This window comes from Ranitomeya imitator, chromosome 9, assembly GCF_032444005.1.
Source record: "Ranitomeya imitator isolate aRanImi1 chromosome 9, aRanImi1.pri, whole genome shotgun sequence".
Lineage (NCBI taxonomy): Eukaryota > Metazoa > Chordata > Amphibia > Anura > Dendrobatidae > Ranitomeya > Ranitomeya imitator.
Genome location: NC_091290.1, coordinates 44,967,935 through 44,984,446, shown reverse-complemented (window position 1 = coordinate 44,984,446; position 16,512 = coordinate 44,967,935). Strand labels below are relative to the sequence as shown.

Genomic DNA, 16,512 nt, shown 5'->3' with positions numbered 1-16,512 from the left:
GTGGACCTGCGCTGGTTTATTGATTATGGCTAATGACCTGGTGAAGCAATTAGCCACTCGTGATATATTGCAGCTCACGTAGATGATTGAGTTGTTAGGAAATGTTCTTCTGATGACTCTGATAAGTGAAGTACTGCAGGAAAGAGCCCTCTGCCAAGCCCCTGTCATTCTACCTGTAAATTCATTTTTTTTTTTTGGCAATCTCTATTCATCACCTTTGGACAATCCAGCGCCATTGAAAGGAGTGGCCTCACATTGCAGGAATCAACCTTTGAGCTGAACGTGCACAGGGGTATGGGAAGCACAGCGCACCCTGCCCTGCAGAGCGGCCTACATGTCACCGGCGGACTCTCCGCTGCCTGCCTGCAGCTGCCTGCATTTCATCTGACTATGACCATTTCATCAGTATTCTATAGCATTACACATATATTTTCCTGCTTTTCTGTGCACTAGTTATGCAATGTGGAGTCAATTTCTCACAGATATTCTACTTTGTATAGATCAGAATATTAATGAGCTATTGTAAAAGACTCAAAAAGCCAGCTAATATCACGACCCTATAGCTAAACATACTCCATTCCAGTAATCTAATTCATGTTGATTACAATGTTGTAATACATAGGTGCTATCATGACATATTATAGAAATCAACCATACTCTTAAAATATATATGTATATACACAAATAGACACACACATACATATATATAGCATTATCTAGTGATCTTTCTATTCTCTCTCTCTATATATACCGTATATACACATATATATATATAGCACTATCTAGTGATCTTTCTATTCTCTCTCTATATATATATACCGTATATACATATACATATATAGCACTATCTAGTGATCTTTCTATTCTCTCTCTCTATATATACCGTATATACACAAATACATATATAGCACTATCTAGTGATCTTTCTATTCTCTCTCTATATATATACCGTTTATACATATACATATATAGCACTATCTAGTGATCTTTCTATTCTCTCTATATATATATACCGTATATACACAAATACATATATAGCACTATCTAGTGATCTTTCTATTCTCTCTCTATATATATACCGTTTATACATATACATATATAGCACTATCTAGTGATCTTTCTATTCTCTCTCTCTATATATACCGTATACACACACATACATATATAGCACTATCTAGTGATCTTTCTATTCTCTCTCTATATATATACCGTTTATACACATACATATATAGCACTATCTAGTGATCTTTCTATTCTCTCTATATATACCGTATACACACACATATATATAGCACTATCTAGTGATCTTTCTATTCTCTCTATATATATATACCGTATATACACAAATACATATATAGCACTATCTAGTGATCTTTCTATTCTCTCTCTATATATATATATATACCGTTTATACACATACATATATAGCACTATCTAGTGATCTTTCTATTCTCTCTCTATATATATATATATACCGTTTATACATATACATATATAGCACTATCTAGTGATCTTTCTATTCTCTCTCTCTATATATACCGTTTATACACATACATATATAGCACTATCTAGTGATCTTTCTATTCTCTCTCTATATATATACCGTATATACACAAATACATATATAGCACTATCTAGTGATCTTTCTATTCTCTCTCTCTATATATACCGTTTATACACATATACATATATAGCACTATCTAGTGATCTTTCTATTCTCTCTCTATATATATACCGTTTATACACATACATATATAGCACTATCTAGTGATCTTTCTATTCTCTCTCTATATATATACCGTTTATACACATACATATATAGCACTATCTAGTGATCTTTCTATTCTCTCTATATATATATACCGTTTATACACATACATATATAGCACTATCTAGTGATCTTTCTATTCTCTCTATATATATATATATACCGTTTATACACATACATATATAGCACTATCTAGTGATCTTTCTATTCTCTCTCTCTATATATATATACCGTTTATACACATACATATATAGCACTATCTAGTGATCTTTCTATTCTCTCTATATATATATATATACCGTTTATACACATACATATATAGCACTATCTAGTGATCTTTCTATTCTCTCTCTATATATATACCGTATACACACACATACATATATAGCACTATCTAGTGATCTTTCTATTCTCTCTCTATATATATACCGTATACACACACATACATATCTAGCACTATCTAGTGATCTTTCTATTCTCTCTCTATATATATACCGTATACACATACATATATATATAGCACTATCTAGTGATCTTTCTATTCTCTCTCTCTATATATACCGTTTATACATATACATATATAGCACTATCTAGTGATCTTTCTATTCTCTCTATATATATATACCGTATACACATACATATATATATAGCACTATCTAGTGATCTTTCTATTCTCTCTCTCTATATATACCGTATATACACAAATACATATATAGCACTATCTAGTGATCTTTCTATTCTCTCTATATATATATATATACCGTTTATACACATACATATATAGCACTATCTAGTGATCTTTCTATTCTCTCTCTATATATATACCGTATACACACACATACATATATAGCACTATCTAGTGATCTTTCTATTCTCTCTCTATATATATACCGTATACACACACATACATATCTAGCACTATCTAGTGATCTTTCTATTCTCTCTCTATATATATACCGTATACACATACATATATATATAGCACTATCTAGTGATCTTTCTATTCTCTCTCTCTATATATACCGTTTATACATATACATATATAGCACTATCTAGTGATCTTTCTATTCTCTCTCTCTATATATACCGTTTATACATATACATATATAGCACTATCTAGTGATCTTTCTATTCTCTCTCTATATATATATACCGTATACACACATATACATATATAGCACTATCTAGTGATCTTTCTATTCTCTCTATATATATATACCGTTTATACATATACATATATAGCACTATCTAGTGATCTTTCTATTCTCTCTCTCTATATATACCGTGTATACATATACATATATAGCACTATCTAGTGATCTTTCTATTCTCTCTCTATATATATACCGTGTATACATATACATATATAGCACTATCTAGTGATCTTTCTATTCTCTCTATATATATATATACCGTATACACACACATACATATATAGCACTATCTAGTGATCTTTCTATTCTCTCTCTCTATATATACCGTTTATACATATACATATATAGCACTATCTAGTGATCTTTCTATTATATCTCTCTATATATACCGTATATACACACATGCATATATATAGCACTATCTAGTGATCTTTCCATTATATCTATATATTTATATTTTTATCTATCTATCTGTATATACACACACATACATATATAGCACTATCTAGGGATCTTACTATTAAATCTCTCTACATATGTCTAGATTGCCCAATCTCATACATGTACATATTATATCAGTACATACAGACTGCCAGAGCTTATATATGTCCATACAGATTGACAGATCCTATGTATGCACATATATATCACCATGTCTTATAAACGTATATATATAGCTCACCAGATATTACATAACGTACATACATTAGGTCGCCAGTCAGATCTTGTAGCCTTCACAAATCGATAAAGTCATTGAAACATGCAGAAGAACCTACTTAAAGAATCTCTTAAGTAACACAACAAGAGACATACTAACATAAACTAAAATATATATGTATATCCCCATAGGCGACGCCTTCCTGTGCAATAATCCAGGCTATTGCCAGCGCCCGGGGATTCGCCCACTTACCTCGACATTGTAATGAGAAGTTTCGTGCATGATGACATTGGAGTTGGAATATTTCTTCCTCTGTTCTGTAAGGTAATAGAATTATAGCACGATATTAGTAGAAGTCCATATAACAGTATATATTAGTATAGTATATATATATATGTATACACAGTTTGAAGGTCGGTGACGACAGTTCTCGGGCACGGCTTGAGTGACGTAGACTTACCTTGGATCGGTGGGTTTCCCCATGGGGCATTTTGTAATTGACTCATTGATCCCGCCTGAAATCCGCCGGTGAAATCTGAATTCACCTGTTGTACCTGGAATTGTAGACGCGCTACCTAACAGGACAGCTGCTCGTCCACTGCCTTCTGTACAGGAAGTAACACCCGATCACTTCGGAACACACCTTCCCCTATCAATCAGCCTCCTTGGTGTAATTTAACCCCCGACTACACCCTCTTGGTTCCTGGCAGGCGGTAACGAACCACTTTGTTGCTCGGCCTTTCACTTTATGATGTTTTATGATTGTCTGACACAGGTTTACGACTGTGGGATGAGACTTGATGAGACCAGTATGTTGCTAGGACCATCTTGCTGTGAAGTGATGGTGATTATATTCTCTAGTCGATGAAACATCTGAGCTCTCCCATCACATATATGTGGCGCCTAATATTGGTGAATTAAAGGGAACCTGTCACTTGCCATAAATATGTCATGGCGTAAATGCGCTGTTCTTCTGAATCTGGTGGTGTTTTTCTTTCTCTCCATCACTTCTTCCATGTTTGTAGACCCATCCTTGTTAATAATTATATACATGGAGGATGTGGAGACCGATGAATAGGAGGGAGCAGATTAACATTTAGAAGGAGGGAACAGGGGAGAATTTGGTTGGCGAGTTTAGGTGATAGGCCTGTCAAAAGAGATGAGTTCTTAAAAACATGGGGGCTAGATATTATTATATCAGAACTGATTTGTAGCGTTCTGTGTACACTGTGCATAGGCAGAAAGCTGCCAATCAGTGTGGGGGCGGGGTTACACAGAGCAGAAGGACTAGATGGCACCAGACAACTAGTCCTCTTGTGATAATCTACAGCTGATGAAACAGTGATTTTATCAAAATTAAAGCAAGCAGTCAAGTAAGTGACACATGGCTGGAATCAGGGTTTCTGTCTCTACATTATGCAGCTTTCCCATTAGGTGGCAAAAACCTGATGAAAGATTCCCTTTAAACAACAGAGATGTCAGATTGGGGGTCTGCGCTGTATATTACTTTGGGTGTGGGTAAGATTATGTAGGTCTCAATGTGTGGAGTGCTGTTCTGGCACAGTGCCTCGAAGTAGCTGCTGAGGTGCTTGGACCTGGTGTCAATGTCAGTATTCTCATGAATCTGACATGGTTTATTCTTTGTTCTTGCACCTCTCCATTCTTAAAATATGCCCCTTCTTCTCTATATGTAAATCTACTCTAGTTAGCCAAGTGGGTTTGGCCCTCAGCTCCTCTCTATGGGGTATTATTGAGAACCACACCCCTTTGGCTAAGAAGAATAGGTTTATGCCATATGCAATTAATGGAGAGGCAAAAAAAGAAAAGAAAAACAGTGGCAGATTCAGATCAGCAGCATCTATACCAGACAAAAATGACAGCAGGTTCTCTTTCAGAAATCTTGTAGATATTCTTCCAACAGGTATGTTCATCCACCCAGCTCTGCTGCTGTCTGTCTATGAAGTGCACATAGTACATCACCCAGCTTTGCACATAGACTTCCCTCTGCGCCTAGCTTCCACACGGTATGTTTATCCACCCAGCTCTGCTGCTGTCTATGAAGTGCACATAGTACATCACCCAGCTTTGCACATAGACTTCCCTCTGCTCCTAGCTTTCACATGGTATGCCTTTCAGCTAACCCCAGCTTACCCTGTGATATTTATGACCTTGTTTACTCAGGATTGATTGTATGCATCTGGTCCACTCTTAATTCTCTGACCAAGATGAGCAGAGACCACTCCTCTCTGCTTCACACCTGAACGCACTTAGTTTTCCATATATTGCATAGCAAAAGTCTGCAATGACTTTAGTCTGCAGTGTGATTCCTATAAGTGTGTCCTAAAAGTGTGGATTACATTAGAACTAAAACCTGAATTGAACCAGAAGAGAACTGAAGGTAACAGTCACAGTAACAATGTTTCTGTTTGTTTTCACTTTCACCCCTATAATCCTTCACTTTCGGGTACCTCCCCCAATCCCCACACCTGCTTCAATCCTCCCCATCCATCTCACCTCCTCCTCAGAACTGTTCCTTAACATACAATCCTCTGTCTCAAAGCACAGACAGCCCCCTCATGCCCTCTCCTGCTCCCACCTGCTAACACTTTCTCTGCTCCTTCTAACTGCTGGTGATATCTCTCCAAATCCTGGTCCTCCTCACCACATTCCCACAGTCATTTCTACCTCCTATCCACGCTCTATCACAACCTTCCGTAACCTCGTTCGCCATCACCGAAACCCCTTCTGACACAGCCTCCCCTGCTGCACTCTCTTACGGTGGCTTCCACCTTTCTCACACACCCCGCCCCAGCAGCAAACATGGCCAAGGAGTTGGTTTTCTCCTGTCAGATAACTGCTCCTTCACCCCATTCCCACTGTCACCCTCTGTTACCCTCCCTTCCCTTGAGGTGCACGCTGTGCGCATCTACTCCCCCACTAACCTCCAACTGGCTGTCATTTACTGCCCCCCAGGGCCAGCCACCACCTTCTTTGACCACTTCACCACCTGGCTACTTCATTTCCTCTCTGCTGACATCCCCACTATCATCATGGGCGACTTCAACATCCCCATTGACACTTCCCTCTCAGCTGCCACTAAACTTCTATCTCTCACTTCGTCCTTCGGCCTCGTTCAATGGTCTTCTGCAGCCACTCACAAAGATGGTCACACACTGGACCTCATCTTCACCCGCCTCTGCTCCCTTACTAACCTCACTAACTCACCTCTTCCACTCTCTGACCACAACCTTCTCACATTCTCATCTCTCTCCACTCCATGTCTACAATCCCCACCCCACAAACTTTCACACCCTCGCAGAAATCTTAAACATCTTGACCTACATTCATTCTCTGAATCCCTCCTCCCTCTCACAGACATAAGTTCCATACACAATGCGGATGACGCTGCCGCTCTATATAACACCACAATAGCTGTAGCTTTGGAATCTGCTGCCCCACTTACACATACCAAAGCTCGCAAAATCAACAGACAGCCCTGGCACACCAGCCTGACCAAAGAACTGAGGCGAGCTTCCAGGGCTGCTGAGCGCAGATGGAAAAGATCCCACTCCAACGAGCACTTCATCGCAATCAATCAGTTCCTCACTACTTTCAAGACCACACTCGCCACAGCTAAACAAACCTACTTCTCATCTCTCATATCCTCTCTGTCTCACAACCCTAAACAGTTATTCAACACCTTCAATTCTCTCCTCCGTCCCCCAGCACCCCTCCTCCCTCCTCACTTATCTCCGCTGAAGACTTTGCCTAATTTTTCAAGCAGAAGATTGATAGCATCAGAGACAGTTTTGGTCAACAACCCCCAGAACCCTTCCTCCCGACTTCCCAGCCCTCCACCTCCAAAACCAACTTCTCCACTATTACAGAAGATCAACTCTCCACTCTACTCTCAAGACCGCATCTCTTCACCTGTGCACTTGACCCGCTCCCATCCCACCTCATCCCAAACCTCACTACAGTCTTCATCCCAACCCTAACCCATCTCTTCAACCTATCACTAACAACTGGTGTTTTCCCCTCAAGCTTTAAACATGCCTCCATCACACCTATCCTCAAAAAGCCCTCTCTTGACCCTTCCTCTGTATCTAGCTATCGCCCTATATCACTTCTCCCCTATGCCTCCAAACTACTGGAACAACACGTTTACCTTGAACTGTCCTCCCATCTCTCTCTACTTGCTCCCTCTTTGACCGCTTACAATCAGGCTTCCGGTCACACCATTCCACTGAAACTGCCCTAACTAAGGTCATCAATGACCTCTTAACCGCCAAGAGCAAGCAACACTACTCTGTCCTCCTCCTCCTGGACCTGTCGGTTGCCTTTGACACATTGGACCATTCCCTATTATTACAGACCCTCTCATCCCTTGGCATCACAGACTTGGCCCTATCCTGGATCTCGTCATACCTAACAGACCGGACATTCAGCGTCTCCCACTCACACACCACCTCCTCACCTCGCCCCCTATCTGTCGGAGTCCCACAAGGTTCAGTCCTTGGGCCCCTGCTCTTCTCCATTTACACCTTTGGCCTGGGACAGCTCATAGAATCTCATGGCTTTCAGTATCACCTCTATGCTGATGACACACAGATCTACATCTCTGGACCAGATATCACCTCCCTTCTAACCAGAATCCTTCAATGTCTGTCCACTATTTCATCCTTCTTCTCCGCTAGATTTCTTAAACTTAGCATTGACTAAACAGAATTCATTGTCTTTCCCCCATCTCACGCGACCCCCCCAATGAACCTATCCATTACAGCAGGGGTGTCAAACTGCATTCCTCGAGGGCCGCAAACCATGCGTGTTTTCAAGATTTCCTTAGCATTGCACAAGGTGCTGTAATCATGATGTGTAGGTGATTAAATTATCACCTGTGCAGTACAAAGAAATCCTGAAAACATGACCTGTTTGCAGCCCTCGAGGAATGCAGTTTGACACCCCTGCATTACAGTAAATGGCTGCCCACACTCCCAAGTCCCACAAGCTCCCTGCCTCGGGGTAATCCTTGACGCTGATCTCTCCTTCAAACCACATATCCAAGCCCTTTCCACTTCCTGCCGACATCAACTCAAAAACATTTCACAAATCCGTTCATTCCTCAACCATCAATCTGCAAAAACCCTAGTCCATGCCCTCATCATCTCTCGCCTTGACTACTGCAACCTCCTGCTCTGTGGCCTCCCCTCTAACACTCTTGCACCCCTCCAATCTATTCTAAACGCTGCTGCCCGACTAATCCACCTGTCCCCCCGCTATTCCCCGGCCTCTCCCCTCTGTCAATCCCTTCACTGGCTCCCCATTGCCCAGAGACTCCACTACAAAACCCTAACCATGACACACAAAGCCATCCACAACTTGTCTCCTCCATACTTCTGTAACCTTGTCTCCCGGTAGTCTCCTGCACGCAACCTCCGATCCTCACAAGATCTCCTTCTCTACTCCCCTATTATCTCCTCTTCCCACAATCGCATATAAGATTTCTCTCGTGCATCACCCCTACTCTGGAACCCTCTACTACAACATATCAGACTCTCGCCTACCATCGAAACCCTTCAAAAAGAACCTGAAGACCCGCCTCTTCCGACAAGCCTACAACCTGCAGTAACCACTGATCGACCAAACCGCTACATGACCAGCTCTATCCTCACCTACTGTATCCTCACCCATCCCTTGTAGATTGTGAGCCTTCGCGGGCAGGGTCCTCACTCCTCCTGTACCAGTTGTGACTTGTATTGTTTAAGATTATTGTACTTGTTTTTATTATGTATACCCCTCCTTACATGTAAAGTGCCATGGAATAAATGGTGGTATAACAATAAATAATAATAATAAATAATATTACCGTATATAGCGCAATTGGAATTAGATGGTATAAATGACAATATACTGGCCTTTATAAGGTGCTTGTTTTTTAACAAAATATTGCTGTATAAATTGCTGGAGTTAAAATGTGTCTTGTTTATTGGTCAATAGTATATTAAAAGTATTTGGAAGGGAATGCCTTAATTAACCATAAAGCCATTTTAATCAACTTTTAATAAAACGCGAGTTTTATACGTTTTTGATACATGACCAGATCCAGGAAAAGCGTAATGAAAAATAGCACCATCCATTGCCCAATATTACAGAACAATATATGAATCATTAAAAGGCTAATATTCCAATAGGGAAATTCTGCAGATTAAAATGTAACAATTTACTTTATACTTTCCATGAAAGTCAGAAACACAAACTTTCCAACTGATCAGTTTCCTTAAAGGGAACCTGCCAGCAGGATTGTGCACAGTAACCTACAGACACTGTCAGGTCGGCGCAGTTATACTGATTACAATGATACCTGGTGATGAAATCCGTCTTGTGGTTGTTGTTTAATCTTTATTTTCAGTTTTGAGTTATTGATATGCTCGTGCTCCGGGGCGGCTTGTGGGGGGGTCTTCATGTGGTGCTCTGCTTATGTATTCATCTGCATGGCATCTGACAGGTTATTGATCCCTCACTGATCTGCCCCCTAGTTTACATAATGAATATTATATATCTTGGGAAAAAACCCTTCTGCAGGCAGGTGCCAGCGGTGGCGCCTGCGCTGCAGCATGATCGTATATATAATTTATATGTAATCCTTTTCTTTCATATTATTCATAAATTCATGAAAAAAAATCAGTTTGAAAATGGCGCCGGCCACACCTGCGCAGTAGCAGCTATAGGCGATCCGATAGATGTTACTGCGCAGGCGTCGGCGATGCCATCTTGCTAGAGAAAGAAAAAATTGTCTCCTCCAAGATGGCGCCGCCGGCACCTGTGCAGTAACATCAATCGGATCGCCGATAGCAGCTACGCAGGCGCGGCTGGCGCCATTTTCAAACTGACTTTTTTTTTTTTTTTTTAAGGAATTTATGGATAACATGAAAGAAAAGGATTACATACACATTATATATGCGATCATGCCGCAGTGCAGGCACCAACGCTGGCGCCTGCCTTCAGAAGGGGATTTTTTTTTAAAGATATACACAGGTGCTTCTCACAAAATTAGAATATCATCAAAAAGTTAATTTATTTCAGTTCTCCAATACAAAAAGTGAAACTCATATATTATATAGAGTCATTACAACAGAGTGATCTATTTCAATTGTTTATTTCTGTTAATGTTGATGATTATGGCTTACAGCCAATGAAAACCCAAAAGTCATTATCTCAGTAAATTAGAATAATTAATAAAAAACACCTACAGAGGCTTCCTAAGTGTGTAAAAGGTCCCTCAGTCTGATTCAGTAGCTCCACAATCATGGGGAAGACTGCTGACTTGACAGATGTCCAGAAGGCAGTCACTGACACACTCCACAAGGAAGGTAAGCCACAAAAGGTCATTGCTAAAGAAGCTGGCTGTCCAGAGTGCTGTATCCAAGCATATTAATGGAAAGTTGAGTGGAAGGAAAAAGTGTGGTAGAAAAAGGTGCACAAGCAACCGGGATAACTGTAGACTTGAAAGGATTGTTAGGAACGGGCCATTCAAAATTTGGGGGAGACTCACAAGGAGTGGACTGCTGCTGGAGTCACTGCTTCAAGAGCCGCCACACACAGACGTATCCAGCACATGGGCTACAAGTGTCGCATTCCTTGTGTCAGGCCACTCATGACCAATAGACAACGCCAGAAGTGTCTTACCTGGGTCAAGGAGAAAAAGAACTGGGACTGTTGCTCAGTGGTCCAAGGTGTTTTCAGATAAAAGTAAATTTTGCATTTCATTTGGAAATCAAGGTCCCAGAGACTGGAAGAAGAGTGGAGAGGCCACAATCCAAGCTGCTGAGGTCTAGTGTGAAGTTTCCAAATCAATGATGGTTTGGGGAGCCGTGTCATCTGCTGGTGTAGGTCCACTGTGTTTTATCAAGACCTAAGTCAGCGCAGGAAAATTTAGAGCACTTCATGCTTCCCTCTGCCGACAAGCTTTTTGGAGATGAAAATTTCATTCTCTTGCAGTACTTGGCACCTGTCCACACTGCCAAAAGTACCAATACCTGGTTTACAAACAACAGTATCACTGTGTGTGATTGGCAGCAAACTCGCCTGACCTTATCCCCATAGAGAATCTATAGGGTATTGTCAGGAGGAAGATGAGACACTAGACCCAACAATGCAGACGAGCTGAAGGCTGCTATCAAAGCAACCTGGGCTTCCATAACACCTCAGCAGTGCCACAGGCTGATCACCTCCATGCTACGCCACATTGATGCAGTAATTAATGCAAAAGGATCCCCGAAAAGTACTGAGTGCATTTACTGAACATACTGTACATTTCAGTAGGCCAACATTTCAGATTTTAAATTAATTTTTCAAGCTGGTGTTATAAAGTATTCTAATTTACTGAGATAATGACTTTTGGGTTTTCATTGGCTGTAAGCCATAATCGTCAACATTAACAGAAATAAACAATTGAAATAGATCACTCTGTTTGTAATGACTCTATATAATTTAGGAGTTTCACTTTTTGTATTGAAGAACTGAAATAAATGAACATTTTGATGATATTCTAATTTTGTGATAAGTACCTGTATATAATATTCATTATGGAAACTAGGGGGCAGGTCAGTGAGGGATCAGTGACCTGTCAGAAGCCATACAGATGAATACATAATCAGAGCACCACATGAAGACCCCACACAAGCCGCCCCTGAGCATGTGCATATAAATAACTAAAAATTGAAAATACAGATTAACCAACAACCACAAGACGGATTTCATCACCAGATATCGCTGTAATCAGTATATCGGCGCCGACCTGACAGTGTCTGTAGGTTACTGTGCACAATCCTGCTGACAGGTTCCCTTTAATGACTTTCTAACTAAGGCTATGTGCACATGTCAGGATTTTTAGCATTTTTTTTGCGGAATTTCGCTATAAAAATGCTATAAATCCGGTAAAAAAACGCTAACATTATGCATCCTATCTTTTAGAATGCATTCCGCATTTTTTGTGCAGATGTTAGCGTTTTTTCCGCAAAAAAAACGCATACCGCAAAAAATCCGGACATGCTCTATCTTTTTCCGGATTTTTTGCGGATTTCCTATCAAAAAGGTCATTCCGGAAAATAAAAATAAAAAACGCAAAAAATCCGCACAAAAAACGCATCAAAAACGCGCAAATTCCGCGAGAAATCCGCGCAAAAATAGCACGCGAATTTCTGGCAGAATTCTCCGGATTTTGTCAGGAAAAAATCCTGACGTGTGCACATACCCTAATTGTGCTTTGAGTTTATCTAATAGATTGTGTATATATACATTGATCTCTACACTACTGACAGGACAAGGAGAGTTGTATGGAACCAGACAAAATAAATGGCCATAAAATGACACTTAAATGGATTTTCTGGCTTTGTGTTAATAAACCTTAATCGTGGTGTATTTCACATGATTGAAAACACTTTTGTTTACATCCAAAGGTGGAACACCGGCACAGACCTGATACTTCTCAATGCTGAGCATTTGTTACAATTGTATCCAGCCTAGACAAACATCTATGGTCAGTCTAGACCGATACATGATATCTGCACTAAAAACAGTTTTGTAAATTATTAGAACTGTGCCAGAAATTGGTTTAATTCATTAAAACTGCTTCGATTAGAAAATAGGAATATTTGGGTATAGTCACACCCAGACGCAGATTTGATCCATGTTTCCTATTCATCTACATGGCGCCTGCAGAAGTCCATGTATTCGCTGCTGGAGAAATCACATTTACATCTATGAAATCAACTTCATCCACAGACATTTGACTATACCCGCAGGACTTTCCATTGTTTTTCCTACATATCTGTATAAAGTACTTGTTTATTTTTGTGTAGAAATATAGTATTTTTCAATGACATAATTTTAGGATATAATAATAATAATAATAATAGTAAAGTATTGATTCATTGTTATTGTTTTCCATAGTTTTTTTGCTTCATTTTTGCCATTTTTTGTGCAACTTTATTCTGAATCATCAAATTATGTCAAGAGCAAACGTGCATCATTTTATTTATTTGTGTTGTTACTAGTTTTATACAATGATAGCACATTTCTTAGGGAAAAGTTGTATTTTTGTCACTTGCTATTCTTCCTTTCTTTTCCCTGATAATTTTTAATCCACTTTTTTGTTTGTTTCCGCTAGACATGTTGACTTGATCTAGCAATGAAGTTTATGATATGGTGCAAAACCGTTGCTATATAAGGTTTCATGTAAGTCAGTTTCAATAATGGTTGGCCTGGAGACCTTTGTTAAACTACAAGTCTGCCATCACTCCTGCACCGACACTGGAGAATCCTCACAGAGCACGTTGCGCACAATTCACACGTCTGTAGTCACAAAGAGATTGAAGACTTAATAATAATAGTACTAATAATAATCATTTTTATTTCTATAGCGCATGAGAAAACAATCGCAGCATGTTGAGAGTGCATCAGTACAAGTCTATGGGTATATGTGAAACATTGGACTGCAGTCAGATGTCATCCGAGTGAAGTTTGATGTGCGTGCACAGAGACAATGGAGAAGATGGAGAAATTAAGTTCTCCGTCTTCTCTGCACCTGTGCTGCAATTTTCTCATGCAAGAGAATCAGATCAAACTCAGATGTCACTCGGTTCAAACTCTGATAGAATTTGAGCCTCGTGTCATTGGCATAATCGATGCAATTGTCTCACATGAGAGAATATGCGCCAGCGTGAGAGAACCTTGAATCTGACTTCACTTAAAACTGACACTGACTATAGAGCTACGGCCAGAAAATTGACTGCAGCATCTAACTCTCCTAGCACCATCCAACCTGGGAGCCTGGAAGAGGTCATTTATATAAAGTCATAAAAGATGATTTCTCAACAACAAGACTGAGTGTTAGAGGTCACAGCAGCGAGGGGTTGTCAACAGATTAGTAGTGGAGATAGGAGAAATTATCTCTGGAGGGAAGAGAAAACAGGCTGTAGACAAGGAGGTAATGTAAATGGAGAGTGCTGATAAATGAAAGCAAGACCGCAGCGTCCTGATACACACAGATCTCACATCCAGCCTGTATTACAGGGAGGGAAACTCCCACAAGAGAAAAACCTGAAGTCTGGATCATGCTGCAAATTGCATATCAAGTGTTCAGAAAATGAATGTAGGAATAAACATTGCAGACTGGAACTTAGTATGTTTTTTTTTCACAAAAGGTTTTTTCTTTGCTTCCCCTCCCTTCTCTGAGTGTTAGAGATAGCAGCAGGGTGATCTTGTAAAACAGATTTGTAGTGGAGACAGGAGAAAATGATGAGAAAAGAGGCTGTAGACAAGGAGAAATGTAAGTGGAGAATGCTGATTAATGAAAGCAAGACAGCAGCGTCCCGATACACACAGATCTCACATCCAGCCTGTATTACAGGGAGGGAAACTCCCACAAGAGAAAAATCTGAACTCTGGATCATGCTGCAAATTGCATATCAAGGGTTCAGAAAATGAATGTAGGAATAAACATTGCAGACTGGAACTTAGTACTTAGTACTTTTTTTGTAAGCATATTTGTTTCTATTCCATAGGTGTCTATAGTCTTTGAATAAAACCAGAAAACCTATATGGAGCAGATGCAAGTGCCGTTTGGTGACTACAAGATTAACAAAACAGCCACAAACTGTAATTATACATATAGAAATCAATTCTCAACTCACCAAATAAATCTTTTGCACTCATTTTGCTTGGTCCTCCACTGAAAAGCAAAGATAATGATCATTTTTATCATTAACCAACATTAGATTTATCCACGACTTTCCCATGACAATTAACAAGTACAGCAGTCACATTCCTAGACGCTCCAGTGTTCTCAGCCATAAGTATCTATAAATGAATCTATGAAATAAGTAATGATCCAATTGCTGGTCTTACTTGGAGGATCCATGTTTGCTCCCAGTAGATCCTGATTGACTCATCGCTGCATCAGCTGCAAGAAAAGAAGAATCCATGTTACGCTTCTGATGATGACGGACATGGTCACATTTAAATTGAATTTTTTTTTTATACAGTTATAGGGCTATTTTGTTATATTACACACAGTCTTTTTGGAAAAGCGCTGCCCCTGTTATTTTCCACTAACACCCCCTAAAATATATTCTTCCTGTTCCTCTACATATTGGGCATAGCGCTGTGCCCCATCATTGGGACCATGGAAGTTATATTCTTGAACAATCAGGTAAGACATTGAATTTTTAGTGTATACAGTCGTAACTGGAGATCTGCTATAGGAATATTTGAATTACCCAGATGGAAATATCACTCACTGTCTGCTAGTGACATACAGTGTGCGCACATACTCTGCAACTATGTACGGAAAGTGAATTGCAGCACCTACTCCCTGCCTTCCTCGCAGTCCAATACAAAAAATACAAATACTCTGCTAACGTTGCCCAGGGGTGACTTGAATCTCATGGAGCTTATTCAGGGTCAGGCATGAGTTACAAGACCGTTTTCTCTCCATCCGAGCAAAACTGTTCGATTACGCTAATCAGACTCTGATCAGAGTTTGATCCAATTATCTTGGAGGTGGTGAGAAAAAAAAAAAGTTTCTCCACCTTCTCCATTCTGTTAATCAGACTGCACTTTGATGTCATCCGAGTGCGATCCAATTTCTTTCACGGACCCACAGACTTGAATGGGCGAGTGCCATCCGATTCTTGGAAGAAAATCGAGCATTTTTACGATTGGACGTGTGCACAACCCCATAGGATAACAAGGGTACAAGTGCCATCCATCAAAACCACAGATAGTACTCGTCCGATTAAAATAGAGGTAAGTACGAGCCCTAATGAAGCCCACTTAGCAATCATTGCTTACATGCACTGTAATAATAGCTACCATGAATACAGCAAGAAAATCCAATAAAAATGATAGTCTTTATTACACAACAAAAGTAA

At 39.9% G+C, this 16,512-nt stretch overlaps 1 protein-coding gene across 3 annotated transcripts in view; it reads right to left on the bottom strand.

Moving 5' to 3' along the window:
* The window catches only part of EPS8L2 (EPS8 signaling adaptor L2), a 230,822-nt gene that overhangs the window by 51,403 nt on the left and 162,907 nt on the right, over positions 1 to 16,512 (bottom strand). For 2 of the 3 annotated variants that reach the window (XM_069738470.1, XM_069738473.1), the window contains exons 2-4: positions 15,488 to 15,542; positions 15,274 to 15,311; positions 3,833 to 3,897 (exon numbers count right to left, since the gene is read on the bottom strand). In XM_069738470.1, the coding sequence (XP_069594571.1) occupies positions 3,833 to 3,897; positions 15,274 to 15,311; positions 15,488 to 15,531 (147 nt within the window). In that variant the 5' untranslated portion in view covers positions 15,532 to 15,542. Of the gene's footprint in view, positions 1 to 3,832; positions 3,898 to 4,040; positions 4,198 to 15,273; positions 15,312 to 15,487; positions 15,543 to 16,512 lie in introns of those variants that run through there. The other variant, XM_069738472.1, reaches the window with a different exon arrangement.